The 12528-nt window shown below is 38.2% G+C and overlaps 1 protein-coding gene across 1 annotated transcript; it reads left to right on the top strand.

Moving 5' to 3' along the window:
- The first annotated feature begins 4575 nt into the window (after positions 1 to 4575).
- Positions 4576 to 10577, top strand: LOC118221157 (zinc-binding protein A33-like). Its single transcript, XM_035405957.1, has 6 exons — positions 4576 to 4881; positions 5887 to 5982; positions 6148 to 6378; positions 7151 to 7173; positions 7512 to 7630; positions 9808 to 10577. The coding sequence occupies exons 1-6, from the start codon at positions 4690 to 4692 to the stop codon at positions 10356 to 10358; spliced, it is 1212 nt and encodes a 403-aa protein (XP_035261848.1). The 5' UTR covers positions 4576 to 4689; the 3' UTR covers positions 10359 to 10577.
- The last annotated feature ends 1951 nt before the right edge of the window (positions 10578 to 12528 follow it).

Genomic DNA, 12528 nt, shown 5'->3' with positions numbered 1-12528 from the left:
GCACCATCACTGCCACGTCCTAAGTCTTAAATGAACTTGTGTCTGCTTAAGACTGGAAGCTTTATTGTTTTGCACTTTGTATTGACCTTTCTATGGCCTTCGACCAGTTGACCATTCCATGTTATTACACCGACTGCCACTTATTCAGCTAGACATTGCAGCACAATATTTCATCCATAATTACCTCTTGGACAGATCTCAGTTTGTGAAAATAGGTACAGTACAGTTTTAATTATTTGGTAGTCTTGTGCTGTTCTCCATTTACATGAATGACATTGTTAATTTTTTTTAAAATGATTGTAACTTCCATTTTTAAGCAGATGACACAATTCTCTGTTGCTTTTCAACCACACCCCCTGGGTGTTAAACATCTACAGCTTACTTTTGTTGCTTTGAAAACAGCACTCATAGATCTGAAACTTGTTTTAAATAAAACAAAGTGCATGCAGTTTATCAGATTAAAAAATGGATTGTGACAATCTCCAGATATCTACCCTAGATAGTACTCCTATTGAAATAGTCCCTCATTATTAGTGGGAGGAGTGTGGCACAGTGGGTAAGGAACTGGGCTTGTAACCGAAAGGTTGCAGGTTCGATTCCCGGGTAAGGACACTGCCGTTGTACCCTTGAGCAAGGTACTTAACTGAAATTGCTTCAGTATATATCCAGCTGTATAAATGGATACAATGTAAAGTGCTATGTAAAAAAAAAAAAAAAGTTGTGTAAGTCGCTCTGGATAAGAGCGTCTGCTAAATGCCTGTAATGTAATGTAATTATATTGCATAACAGGCATTTAGCAGACGCTCTTATCCAGAGCGACTTACACAACTTTTTTTACATATCATTTTACATTGTATCCATTTATACAACTGGATATATACTGAAGCAATTTCAGTTAAGTACCTTGCTCAAGGGTACAACGGCAGTGTCCTACCCGGGAATCGAACTTACGACCTTTCGGTTACAAGTCCAGTTCCTTACCCACTGTGCTACACTCCATCCTGTTATATATTATAAATACTTGGGCAATTGGATTAATGATAAATTCACTTTTAAGTTCCACATAAACAATTGGTGATAAAGCTGCGGGTGAAGCTTGGCTTCTTATATGAGAACAGAACTTGCTTCCCTATGTTTACCTGAAAGAAGTTCATTAAATCCACGTTTATGTCTGTCCACAATTATGAGCATGTAATTTGTACACATGTTGCTTGTATTACTTTGTGATCCCAATATGCTGTTTATCATTACACATTTAGATTTATTACTGGGGACAATTACGGTACTCATCACTGTGTCCTATATGCAAAATTTGGATGTCCCTCTCTTTTTGTAAGAAGAAATCACTGTTTGTATCTGTTTATTTATAAAGCCCTCCTTCACAAATTACCCTTTTACCTCACTTTACTTTTAGTCTCGAAAGATATACCTTATCAGACATGTTTGCAAGATTGGCTAGTTTGGTTACTCAAATTGTCTGTAATCTGGGTAAAAGTGCTTTAAAAATATTATGCCCCTCAAATTAGGAACTGAAACTTGACACTGTGTTAACTCTTGGTCATTTTAAGTCTTTGATCTAAACCTTAGTTAAAATAGAAGGTAATTGTTTTTAGAATTTTGTTGTAATATTTGTGTTTGTGATCTTACTATCTATGGTATTTATTTTAAATGTATTATTGCTGTTATTAATTATATAAAAATGTATTTATTTTAAACAATTTTTACTTTTTATTATTATTGTTTTAATTGTATTTTGTAATCACGGCACCATTGTAAATGAGGGCTCATTCCTTCATTGTGTCTTCCGATAATTAAATAAAGGTTAATTGATTGATTGATTGATTGATTAAGCTGCTTCCTGATCAAGGCCTGTTCCAACAGCATAACCATTTTAACTGTAATTATTCAGTGGTCCAAAACCAAAAACTTATTAAGCCAGTGCATTGTTGAATTACCCATGAATGGTAAAACTCAGGACCCTGTGATTTCAGTAACACCTACAGCAGCTACCCTTGCCAGTAGGAGCGTGCATATCCATACATTATATCCATTAGATGGCGCCATTGTAGCACTTTTGCATTACAAATTTCCCTGAGTGCATTGTCCTTCATTTATTTGTTGTTGTTGCTTAGCATGTCATTAATTCCACTGATCATTGCAAAATAATTTTAATGCTTTGAATTATTGATGTCTGTGCTTATTATTATTATTTTTTCAAATAGAATTATTACAATTATTTCAGGCTGAATTTAACTGTGTTTTTAAAAGAACTAAACTCACCATTTTTCCTTAAAGATAAAGCTGCATAAATAAGGTTTCTTTGTATAACCCATTTTATGAATGTACTTGAGCTTATAACTTCATTTTGTTTATGACTGCATGAGGAAGTTTCCTTGGTTATGGGCAAGTAATAAATATTTGTATTCTGGGTTGTGTCTTGATTACGGAGGTGTGGACAGACACATGCTGCTCGAACACTGATCTTTCTACCTTTTTCTTACTCTAATCCTCCTCCACAAGTGCACACGCACACATACAAACACACAAATACATGTAGGTAACTGAATGCATACATACATGAGCAGACATGAACACACAGATACACATGTGCATCCACATGGGCATACACAGGAACACATACACGCATGCAAGCATTCACCAGTATGTGACCACACACAAACACAGGTGCAAAAATGTTGCCGTACATGCACGCATATGCAAACATGGTCCTGCACATGCAGATGTCCACACATATATGTGGACCTGTTAACACACACTCACGCGTAGGCTTGTTTAGTACTGTGATGCTTCCTATTGTCTGGACTGTATTGCAACTATGCCACTGCCATGTCCTTTGGGGGCACATAATTGGGCACTCTTTTTCTGAGAGGGAGGGCTTCATTTGACAGGGAATCCCGCATACCTCATTGCTCAGTAGCAGCAGCTGGCAAATCAGATGGCTGCACTCTGTCTGCATCAGCTGCGCAGTCCTCTAGGGGCCTATTCGCACATGAAATGCATGTGCGCAAAATCACTTAAATATAAATAGTTTGCACCTTTGCAGTTCATGTGAATTTCACTTAAATGGAAAACAAGTGAAGGGGAGCTACAGTTGAGGCCAAACGTTTACATACGCCTAGGCTAAAGACATTCAAACTTAATTTTTCACTCCACACATTTCATGTTACCATACATTTTCTGTGTTAAGTCAATTCGGGAGTCTACTTTATTTCTATAAGAGGTCATTTCAAAATAGTTGCTAAGAGACAGATTTATTTCAGCTTTTATGTACTATATCAGATTTTCAGAGGGTAAAATGTTTACGTACACTTTGTTAGTATTTGGTGCCATTGCCTTTTAATTGCTTAACTTGAATCAAACGCTTGGGCTAGTCTTCCACAAGCTTCTCACAATACTTCGCCAGAATTTTTGCCCATTCCTCCTGACAGAACTGGTGTAACTCTGTCAGGTTGGTGGGCCTCCTTGCTTGAACATGCTTTTCAGGTCAGTCCACAAATTTTCTATGGGATTCAGGTCAGGGCTTTGTGATGACTGCTCCAATATTTTCCCTTTGTTGTCCTTAAGCCATTTTGTTATAACTTTGGAGGTATGCTTTGGATCATTGCTCTGCTGGAAGACCCAGTTGCATCCAAGTTTTAACTTTCTAGCTAATGTCTTGAGGTGTTGCTTCAGTATTTCTAGGTAATCCTCCTTCCTCATGATGTCATCTATTTTCTGAAGTGCAGCAGTCCCTTTTCCAGCAAAACACCCCCACAGCATGATGCTGCCACCCCCATGCTTCACATTTGGGATTGTGTTCTTCATATTAAAAGCCTCACCCTTTTCCCTCCATACATAGTGCTGATCATTATGGCAAAATAGTTCAATTTGTGTTTCATCTGACCAGCGAACATTCGGCCAAAAGGCTAGGTCTTCATCCTGGTGATCACCTGCAAACTTCATTCTGGCTTTTTTATGCCGGTCTTGGAGTAGGGGCTTCTTCCTTGCGCGACAGCCTTTCAGGCCATGGCAATGTAGGAATCTCTTAATGGTGGGTGTAGATACTTTGGTACCTGACGCTTACAACTCCTTCACCAGTACCTTTGTTGTTGTCTTGAGGTTCAGTTAAACCTTTCGGACCAAATTCAACAAAGTTATTTTTTGTTAATTTTGCTTAATATCTTTTTTCTTTTTTTGAAGCACATTTGAAGTATTTTTGTGTTTGAAATGTGCTATATAAATAAAATGTGCCTTCAGGTCCAGTGGTGCACTACTGCACTCTATAAATCCCTTTAGACCAGCCAGTTAAGATATTATCATCTCTATAAGTGAGAGACCATGAACACTGTCAAGAATTACCTACGGACTCAAAACAGCAAGCCTGATCAACAGGTCTGTCCCGATTTTAAAAGTACATAGTTCTGTCCTAACTTAAGCAAAAATGAAAGTGAAAATATCAGACTGAGAGTCTGTAAAATTTCAGTTGAAGTTTGGATTCCTGAGGATGAGCTTCGTTGCTGTGTGTGTTGTAATTTTTAAAGATCGGTTGTCCTGAAATGCAGCCACAGCTTCTGTAGAGTGTGTCTGAAGCAGTCCTGGGAAGAGAAGAGCTCTTGAGAGTGTCCCATCTGCAGGAGAAAGGCCTCTGTGGATTCTCCTCCGGTAAGCCTGGCTTTAGGAAGCACTGTGATGTTCTACTTCAAGCAGAAGACTGAGACTCAAATTGCAGACATGAGTGACACTCACTGCAGTCTCCACGGTGAGAAACTTCTATTATTCTGCGAACATGACAAAGAGCCTCTCTGCCTCGTCTGTCAGACTTCAAAAAAACACAAAAACCACTCGGTCTGTCCAGTGGAAGAGGCTGCACTGGATCTGAAGGTATTCTATTTTAAATATATTTCATGTACTCAAGACACAATGAAACATGAGTAAAATGTCTCTAAAAAAATTCAGTTCTGACACACAGTTGTAGTCATGTAAATACATTCAAGTGAAGAGGCAGCACTGTATCTTAAAGTCTCGTTTTCAACCATAAAAACATTAAGTATTTGAGATTTTCAGTACAATTCACTGAGTAAAATACTATGTTGTAATTAGATGTACTAGGAGCATAAATACAGATGTCAGACAAGAGCTTTAATCAAACAGAATGAAGGTCAGGTCCTAATAAAACTGCTGTTATATGCTTGGGGAGAAAAATGAGCAACAACCAGGAACAACCAGGAAGTACAGAAATCCCCAAAGAGACAAGAGCTATATATACATATAAGAAAATGTTGTTCCAAAGCGTCAAACCAAGTTCATAAATGCTTCAAGATTTCCTAAAATTAGCTATGAATTGTATAAAATACAACCTAGTAAAATTGTTGTTTTGTAATCCTACATATGGAAAAAAAAGTAGTTTAATTGTCCTGCAAATGCTCTCCTTGTAGCAGAGCTATTTTACATATGACATTTCCCATGTAGGCTACTTAATAAGTTATACAGGCCATCACTTGAAATACAGCTGGGGTATTACTGTGTGATTTGTGTATTTCTGTAAGTGACAGACGGCTGTGGTGTGAGGTCTTGTAAATACAGACAGTCTGGCCTCCACTTCCACTCACAAAGGCAGCAACAGGAACAAACCTGCTGATCAGGCAAAAGCAGGAAGAGGCAGCACTGTATCTAAAAGTGTGTTTACAAACGTTAAAACATCATGTATATTAGACTTTCAGTGCAGGTGTTTCGCCAATCTTTACTTAATTTGTAGGAGGACTATTTTCCTGACAAATTTTGCAATGTTCTTAATAAGCTGTACTGACCTTCACTTGTATTACAGCAGGGGTATTACTGTGCCATTTGTGTCTTTCTGTAAGTGATAACTGATTCATGTAACTCCAGGAGGAACTCAAGCCTGCACTTAATCTTATTAAAGAAAAACTGAAGAGGTTTACTGAGGTTGAACAAGAATGGAAGGAAAAAGCAGAACATACCAGGGTAAGGAAAACAATTAAGAATACTTTCTAGGTACACAAAAATACAAAAGCATTGTTTTTGGTTTATGATGTGTGTGGCAGGCATAACAAACACACTGGCAGCCACACATAAATAACAAAACATAGTTACACTATTCAAGTTTAAAATAGTGTGTTTGAATTGCAGAATCAGGCCCAGCACACAGAGAGGCAGATAAAGGCAGAGTTTGAGAAGCTCCACCAGTTCCTGCGAGAGGAAGAGGAGGCCAGACAAGCTGCTCTGAGGGAGGAAGAGGAGCAGAAGAGTCGGATAATGAAGGAGAAGATAGAAAACATCACAGGACACATCTCCACTCTTACAGACAAAATCACAGCTATAGAGAAGGCCATGGACACTGAAGACACCTCCTTTTTACAGGTAAGAGCTGGATTTTCTGTAATTCAGTATGCTGGTTTGTGGTTCTTCACAATATTTGGCTGTGTTCCCTTATTCTGCACCAATGTAGCAGTAGCCTACTGTGACAGTGTCAAACTCAGGGTGCAGGTGTTCATAGATATGCATCTGCTCATTTTATGTCATCACATTTTTTTAATATTTTAGAATTTTGTGAAAAATTGGTGTCACCAGAAAGTCAATAGAAAACATCACCACTGCAGAGTAGGACATGTCCTGTATAATTTACAGAAGGCCTCATTTTCCCCACATAATTGTCTTTCACCATTGTGTCCTCTGTAATAGCAATGACACTGTGCACTACATGCAGGTAACTGCTGCAAAGTTCAAGACAGAGGGATGAAACTGCCTGTTCACTCATTTGATTCAGAGTTGCTGAGAAATCTTCCAGCCACATGGTAGCAAAATTAATGGTCAACAAAACCTGCCAAGCATTTTTATACACAACCCTGAGAATGCTGGGATGTTCATTGCTTAATTATCTCAGGAGTCACACCTGGGTGGAAGCTCCTGCTTTCAATATTCTTTGCATCCTTCATTTATTCAAGCGTTTCTTTTATTTTGACAGTTACCTGTACATTACAGTACCTTCATTCATATTTGCTTACTGTTAAAATTATTTCACTTTTATTTGCATGGCTTTTGTTTTTCACTTATTATAACGTATCTCTCATAATGGTCTCTACTGAGTACATGTATACATCTTATCACAATTGTGCTGTTATGTGTTTTTCAGAGCTACAAGAACATCAAAGAAAGGTATGTAGACTCTGACCTATTTTCTATTTCTGTTTAAAGTCTCTTCAAACCCTAAATCTGGGGCGACATAACTCAGGAGGTAAGAGCGGTTGTCTGGCAGTCAGAGGGTTGCCAGTTTGATCCCCTGCCCTGGGTGTGTCAACATGTCCCTGAGCAAGACACCTAACCCCTAATTGCTCCCAACAAGCTGATTGGTACCTTTCATGGCAGCCTTTCACCGTTGGCGTGTGAATGGGTGAATGAGAGGCATCAATTGTAAAGCGCTTTGGATAAAAGCGCTATATAAATGCAGTCCATTTACCATTTAAAGCCTGAGTGACTTCTGCTTGTCATTACAGAGCCCAGTGCACACTGCAGGATCCAGAGCTGCTCTCAGGGGCACTGATAGATGTGGCCAAACACCTGGGCAACCTGAAGTTCAGAGTCTGGGAGAAGATGCAGGAGATGGTGCAGTACAGTGAGTATCTAGGGCAGATGTTGAAATCACATTATTTGTGAACATTTAATGTAAACATCAAACTCAAAAAACGAGCTGTATGGTGTGTACAGAATCTGGGAAGATTCTGGGGCTGCACTACACTACTCTCAATTTAATATCAGAAAGCAAGCAAGCACAGAATTAGTAGACCATTTAAAACCTAATTAAAACTGCAGTTTGTAAGTTTGGAGAAAATAACTAGTGTTACGGCCGGCTCGAAGGGCCGCAATAAACAAGTCCAATGTACCAAAAGACAGACATTTATTAGAATAACCAACAAACTAATCACAAACTAAAACAAAGGAAAACCCACAAAGTTCAAACAAAACAATCTTCACAAAAACTACAAACCCAAAACCACAAATCACAAAAAAAAACAACACACCAAAGAAAAGAACTCTACGCAAACCACCAAACACAAACCACACAAAAGAAACCCCAATGAAGATCTCAAAGAAAGAACTCCCCTGCCTCATACTGCAGGGCTTATGTTGGCCACCGGCAGGTGGAGGCAATCAAGCAATTAGGCAATCAGGCAACTACCTCCTCCTGCACCACCCAGACCAGCAGAGGCAGGGGACATAACACTAGATTAAAAAAAAAAAAGAAAAAACATTCAACCCCCTCCCACCCCTCCCCTCAGCTCTCCCTTCAAGCCCCTCCCTATTAGGCCTAATTCATATCAGGAACTATTAGCTGTGTGAATTACGTGCATGAATGAATGGATTTTATTATTGTGTCATGCATCACACCGATGCCCAGCCCACATTGGCTTATATGACACCAACATTTTGCATATAACAGATCCAGAGTAAATCATAAACCTATTAAAATGCAACAAACACATATCTGATACATATGCCCTGTACAAAACAGTATAGACTCCATAACGAAACCTTCTTATCTTCTTTTTCAGGTTTTTGCAACATATACATGGTCATTACATAAATAATAACACCGCATTAGAGACTAAACAAACAATCCATCTTGCCTTCTTTTCCAGGCGTTTGATACGAAGTTAGCCATTTTAAAAATGTCAAACTTAAATAGCAATTTTTCATCATTCCCACCCCCCAAAAATACTTCAGGGTTTCGTTTAGACATTTCATGGAAAATTGGTGCTCTTAGATCATCATAATATGTACAGTACAGCATAAAGTGGGATTCGTTTTCAATTTCACCCAGATCACATAACAGACATAGTCTTTTTTCTTCAACTACATCATTAGATCTGCCTACCTCAATAGCCAGAGGAAGGATACCGGTTCGTAACTGGGCAACCAGGGACCTTTGGCTTCTGGTTAGGTATGCCATAACGTATGGTTCAGGGCCATAGTTTTGCTTAACATGAATATATGTCCTTAACTTTGGTTTTAGCAATATATTATTAGACAACTTTTCTTCAAAGTTTGATAAAACTTTGCTTATATTTAATCATGTTATATTACACCGTAAGTGATTTCTGTAAATATATTATAAATCAACTTCCTCAAAAAATGCACCAAGTTCTTTTGTCCATGGGGTGTTGTGTAATTTAACCCTGAATAACTAGAACTGGAGCAAATTTATGTACCCCAAGAAAACATTATATGGATCTGTTCTGAATAGAATTGGCGTTTTTTGGATTCTTTAAAGCCCCATATGCCAGCAGCATAATTCAGTACAGGAGAGACACAGGCATCATAAAGTTGTGAATATGTTGAATTGCCAAGATCTTTGCACACTTTAAATTTATTAATCACTGAGCCTAACACTCCTCCAGCCAAAGTCACTAGGGATTTTATCCCCACCTCGTAGGTCATAAATTCATCCAGGGCAAACCTCAGGTATTTATACACATTAGCATATTCTAGTGGCGATGGTCCAAAAGTGATATTTTGTGTACTTCTTGCTGTACCCTTTTTCCTGAAATGCATTATCTGGGTTTTACTCTGATTTATTGTATTGCATTGAATTTGCTATGATATGTGTTCATTTATTTAATTTCATGATGCAAACAGATTTTGTTTTTAAAGCATAAATCACTATGACTACCGTGTATTTGAAATTAAAACAATGATATGCAGTTTCCCATGTATGTGACCTAATCAGAATAGAGTATTTGAAATGTGCCTCTTCTCACAGCCTTTTAAATATCTTTCTTCTTGATATTTCAGCTCCTGTGGTGCTGGACCCCAATACTGTACATACCCATCTCTCTCTCTCTGATGATCTGACCACTGTGAGACACACAGATACAGACCAGAAATATCCTGACAACCCAGAGAGGTTTAACTCCTGTGGGAGTGTGCTGGGATCTGCGGGGTTTACCTCAGGGAAACACAGCTGGGAGGTGAAGGTGGGGAATAAACTTGAGTGGACTATAGGAGTGGTGAAAGAGTCCATCAGTAGGAAGGGAGTGATGACAGCCAGCCCAGAGAAAGGATTCTGGGTCTTACTGCTGAGGAATGGTGATAAGTACCGTGCATCTGGAGCTGGTGTCCTCACACTGAAGAAGAAGCCCCAGAGCATCAGAGTGCAGCTAGACTATGACAAGGGGAAGGTGTCCTTCTTTGACTCCAGTGACACGTCACTCATTTACACTTTTAAAGACACATTTACTGAGAGAGTGTTTCCGTACTTCTGTCCCTGTTTGAAAGAAGATAAGAATGAAGGACCCCTGCAAATATGCCCAGTGAAAATCTCTGTGAAAGTGACGTCAAATTAGTGAAGGTATTTGTTTTTTAAAAAAGAGTAGAGATGTTGTACTTGGAAAGAACTTTTGTTGTTTTTAATGTGCCTCTGCATTCCTGGTTGCTGACTTGGGTACTCTGGGGTAGACTTGCTGGAGATGTGAATTGATGAAGGTGAGGTGGTTGATGGCCTACCAGAACTAAATGGGAGGCAGACATACACTCAGATAACAGTGATCATTTGGTTAATGTAATAAGCCTCAGTATGCATGACAATTGATTTGCGACAGACTGAAGGAATTGCAAAGGGGGGTGTTTTAATAGTCTGTAAGAAGAGAGCAGACATGCATACAGAGGTGACAGTTACAGTTTGATCACCTGCAGCCTCATTGCTAGATTTTGTTCTGGGTAAGGGGTACAAAGTTGGTGCTTGAACCACACTGTATTGTAACTGACCTGCATTGCTTTTACCTTGTTCTTTCATGCTGAACAGGAGACTATATTTGTTTATTCGTATAAATTGGTGTTGATCTAATCTTTTGAACTAAGAATTTTACTTTACAAAGGACCACATTCCATCATACCTAAAAAATACTATAGAGGAAATTCATTTATTATTATTATTATTATTATTATTATTATTATTATCATTATTATGAAGAAAAAAATTAATTTTGTATGTTTTGGGTTTTGTTTTTATCTAGATCATCGGACTAAACTAAAATTTCATATAATGTTTATACGTAAAGCAGATGTGCTCTTTTTATCAGATTTTATAGATTTTTCATGCAGATGCACTCTCCTAGCTAAATCAAATATCTGATTGATTTCATTCCTGGGTGGATAAGGCAGTGTACAAGCGTGAAATGTATGCTTATGGTGAGCTCTGGTCAGACTGATTGCATCAGTCTCCTGTACACTTCTCAGATTTTACTTTGCAGATGCTGTAAAGAATAAATTCACCCTGTCAGCTCCATGCTGTAGGATTTACATCTGAGCCTTCAGTAGCCTCACCTGCACACCTGCCATTAGTCTCTCATTCCCTTTCCTTGAATGAGAGACCAATGGCAGTTATTAGAATAATCAACCATAATTGAATAACTGATTTACACAATTTAATTGGTTTTCACATGAATGACTTTTTCTGCAAGGCAATTACAATAAAAAATATACATTCAAACACAACCCCATATTTCTCCCAATATTTTCAGATTTGTCCATTATTCTATTGTTGTGTTTCACTGAAACATGAATAAAATGAATGTAGTTTTACATATCAGTATTAGTAAAAATACAACACAACCTAGTTAATTAACCCTCTAAAACCTCATGTTTCCAATGTCCCTCATTGTGGTTCTGTGCTCACTCCACTCCAAAATATTTGATAATAATATGATTAATAATAAATTAATGTTTCACTTATTTTGTCCACCCCTGTATGTTCTTGTACTGACAAAGGGCCGAATTGCTTTAATTTTTATCCACTACGGAATGTTTTAATGCCTTTTTTTTACCCCACAAACACCTTTATTTTTTACATTGGCTCTGTGTAAAATTACAAACCCAAATCAGAAAAAGCTGGGACGTTAAGCTTGGATGTTAAATTAAAACTGAAAACAGTGATTTGTAAATTATCTTTGACCTGTGTTACATTGAAAACAATACAACAGCACATTATTTGATGTTTTACCTCATGAATTTAGTTTTTTTTTTCAAAATAAACATTTATTTCAATTTTGATTCTTGCAACATATTTTTGAAAAAGTTGGGACAGTAAAGCATTTACCACTTTGTAATGTTGCCATTCCTTTTCACTACACTTAAAAGATGTTTAGGGACTGAAGACACCAAGCGATGAGTGTCGGTTCAGATGTAATTTTGTTCCATTCTTCCTGCAAACAAGTCTTAAGGTGTGCAACAGTATGGGGTCTTCGTTGTCGCATTTTGCATATCAAAATGCGCCACACATTTTCTATTGGGGACAGGTCGGGACTGCAGGCAGGCCAGTCCAGCACCCGCACCCTCTTCTTCCGCAGCCATGCCTTTGTAATGTGTGCAGAATGTGGTTTTGCATTGTCTTGTTGAGATATGCATGGGCGTCCCTGGAAAAGATGTCGTCTTGAAGGCAGCATATGTTGCTCCAAAATCTCTATGTACTTTTTGGCATTAATGCTGCCATCACAGAAGTGGAAGTTACCTTTGCCA

This window comes from Anguilla anguilla, chromosome 2 (genome assembly GCF_013347855.1).
Source record: "Anguilla anguilla isolate fAngAng1 chromosome 2, fAngAng1.pri, whole genome shotgun sequence".
Taxonomy (NCBI): Eukaryota; Metazoa; Chordata; class Actinopteri; order Anguilliformes; family Anguillidae; genus Anguilla; species Anguilla anguilla.
Note: the sequence above shows the minus strand (reverse complement) of the source record. Positions and strands in the feature narration are given on the sequence as shown.

What these genes read in the sequence shown, in the direction of transcription:
- LOC118221157 (XM_035405957.1), top strand. Translation starts at nt 4,690, where the DNA reads ATGTTCTACTTCAAGCAGAAGACTGAGACTCAAATTGCAGACATGAGT. An exon ending in AAAAAGCAGAACATACCAGG is followed by an intron (nt 5,983 to 6,147) that starts GTAAGGAAAACA and finishes TTTGAATTGCAG; the next exon opens with AATCAGGCCCAGCACACAGA. An exon ending in AAGACACCTCCTTTTTACAG is followed by an intron (nt 6,379 to 7,150) that starts GTAAGAGCTGGA and finishes TGTGTTTTTCAG; the next exon opens with AGCTACAAGAACATCAAAGA.